The sequence below is a fragment of the Eimeria mitis genome, genomic scaffold (genome assembly GCF_000499745.2).
Source record: "Eimeria mitis Houghton genomic scaffold, Emh_scaff648, whole genome shotgun sequence".
NCBI lineage: Eukaryota > Apicomplexa > Conoidasida > Eucoccidiorida > Eimeriidae > Eimeria > Eimeria mitis.
In genome coordinates this window covers 12,677-13,374 of record NW_013574640.1, presented here as the reverse complement: position 1 = coordinate 13,374, position 698 = coordinate 12,677, and the positions used below count along the sequence as shown (strand labels likewise).

The 698-nt window shown below is 54.7% G+C and overlaps 1 protein-coding gene across 1 annotated transcript in view; it reads left to right on the top strand.

Annotated features, from left to right (window-relative positions):
• Window positions 1–698, top strand: part of EMH_0018620 (uncharacterized protein) — a gene marked incomplete at both ends in the record, with an annotated part of 8,285 nt that overhangs the window by 1,456 nt on the left and 6,131 nt on the right. The window contains one exon of the mRNA XM_013501185.1: window positions 3–698. Coding sequence (XP_013356639.1) covers window positions 3–698 — 696 coding nt within the window. The remainder of the gene's footprint in view (window positions 1–2) is intronic.

The window sequence follows — 698 nt, the reverse complement described above, 5'->3', positions numbered from 1 at the left end:
GGTGAAGCTTCAGCAGCAGCAGCAGCAGCAGAAGCTGCAGCAGCAGCAGCAACAGCAGCAGCAACAGAAAGACCCGAAGCAGCAGATGCAGCAGCAACAGCAACTAAAGCAGCGGAACCTGCAGCAACAAATGCAACAGACGCAGCAGCAGCAGGAGCAGCAGCAACAGAAGTTTTAGTAGCAGCAGAAACAGCAACAGCAGCAGCAACAGAAGTTTTAGCAGCAGAAGCTGCAGCAGCAGCAGCAGCAGCAACAGAAGTTTTAGCAGCAGAAGCTGCAGCAGCAGCAGAAGCTGCAGCAGCAGCAGCAAAAGAAGTTTTAGTAGCATCAGAAACAGCAACAGCAACAGAAGTTTTAGCAGCAGAAGCTGCAGCAGCAACAGCAACAGAAGCTGCAGCAGCAGAAGCTGCAGCAGCAGGAGCAGCAGCAACAGAAGTTTTAGCAGCAGCAGAAACAGCAACAGCAAACGTTGCTTCAGCAGAAGCTGCATCAGCAGAAGCTGCAACGGCAGAAGCTGCAGCAGCAGAAGCAGCAGCAGAAGCTGCAGCAGCAGGAGCTGCAGCAGAAGGAGCTGCAGCAGCAGAAGCAGCAGCAGAAGCTGCAGCAGCAGGAGCTGCAGCAGCAGGAGCTGCAGCAGAAGGAGCTGCAGCAGCAACAGCAGCAGAACCACCTCTAGCAGCAGCACCAGAAGAAGGCGC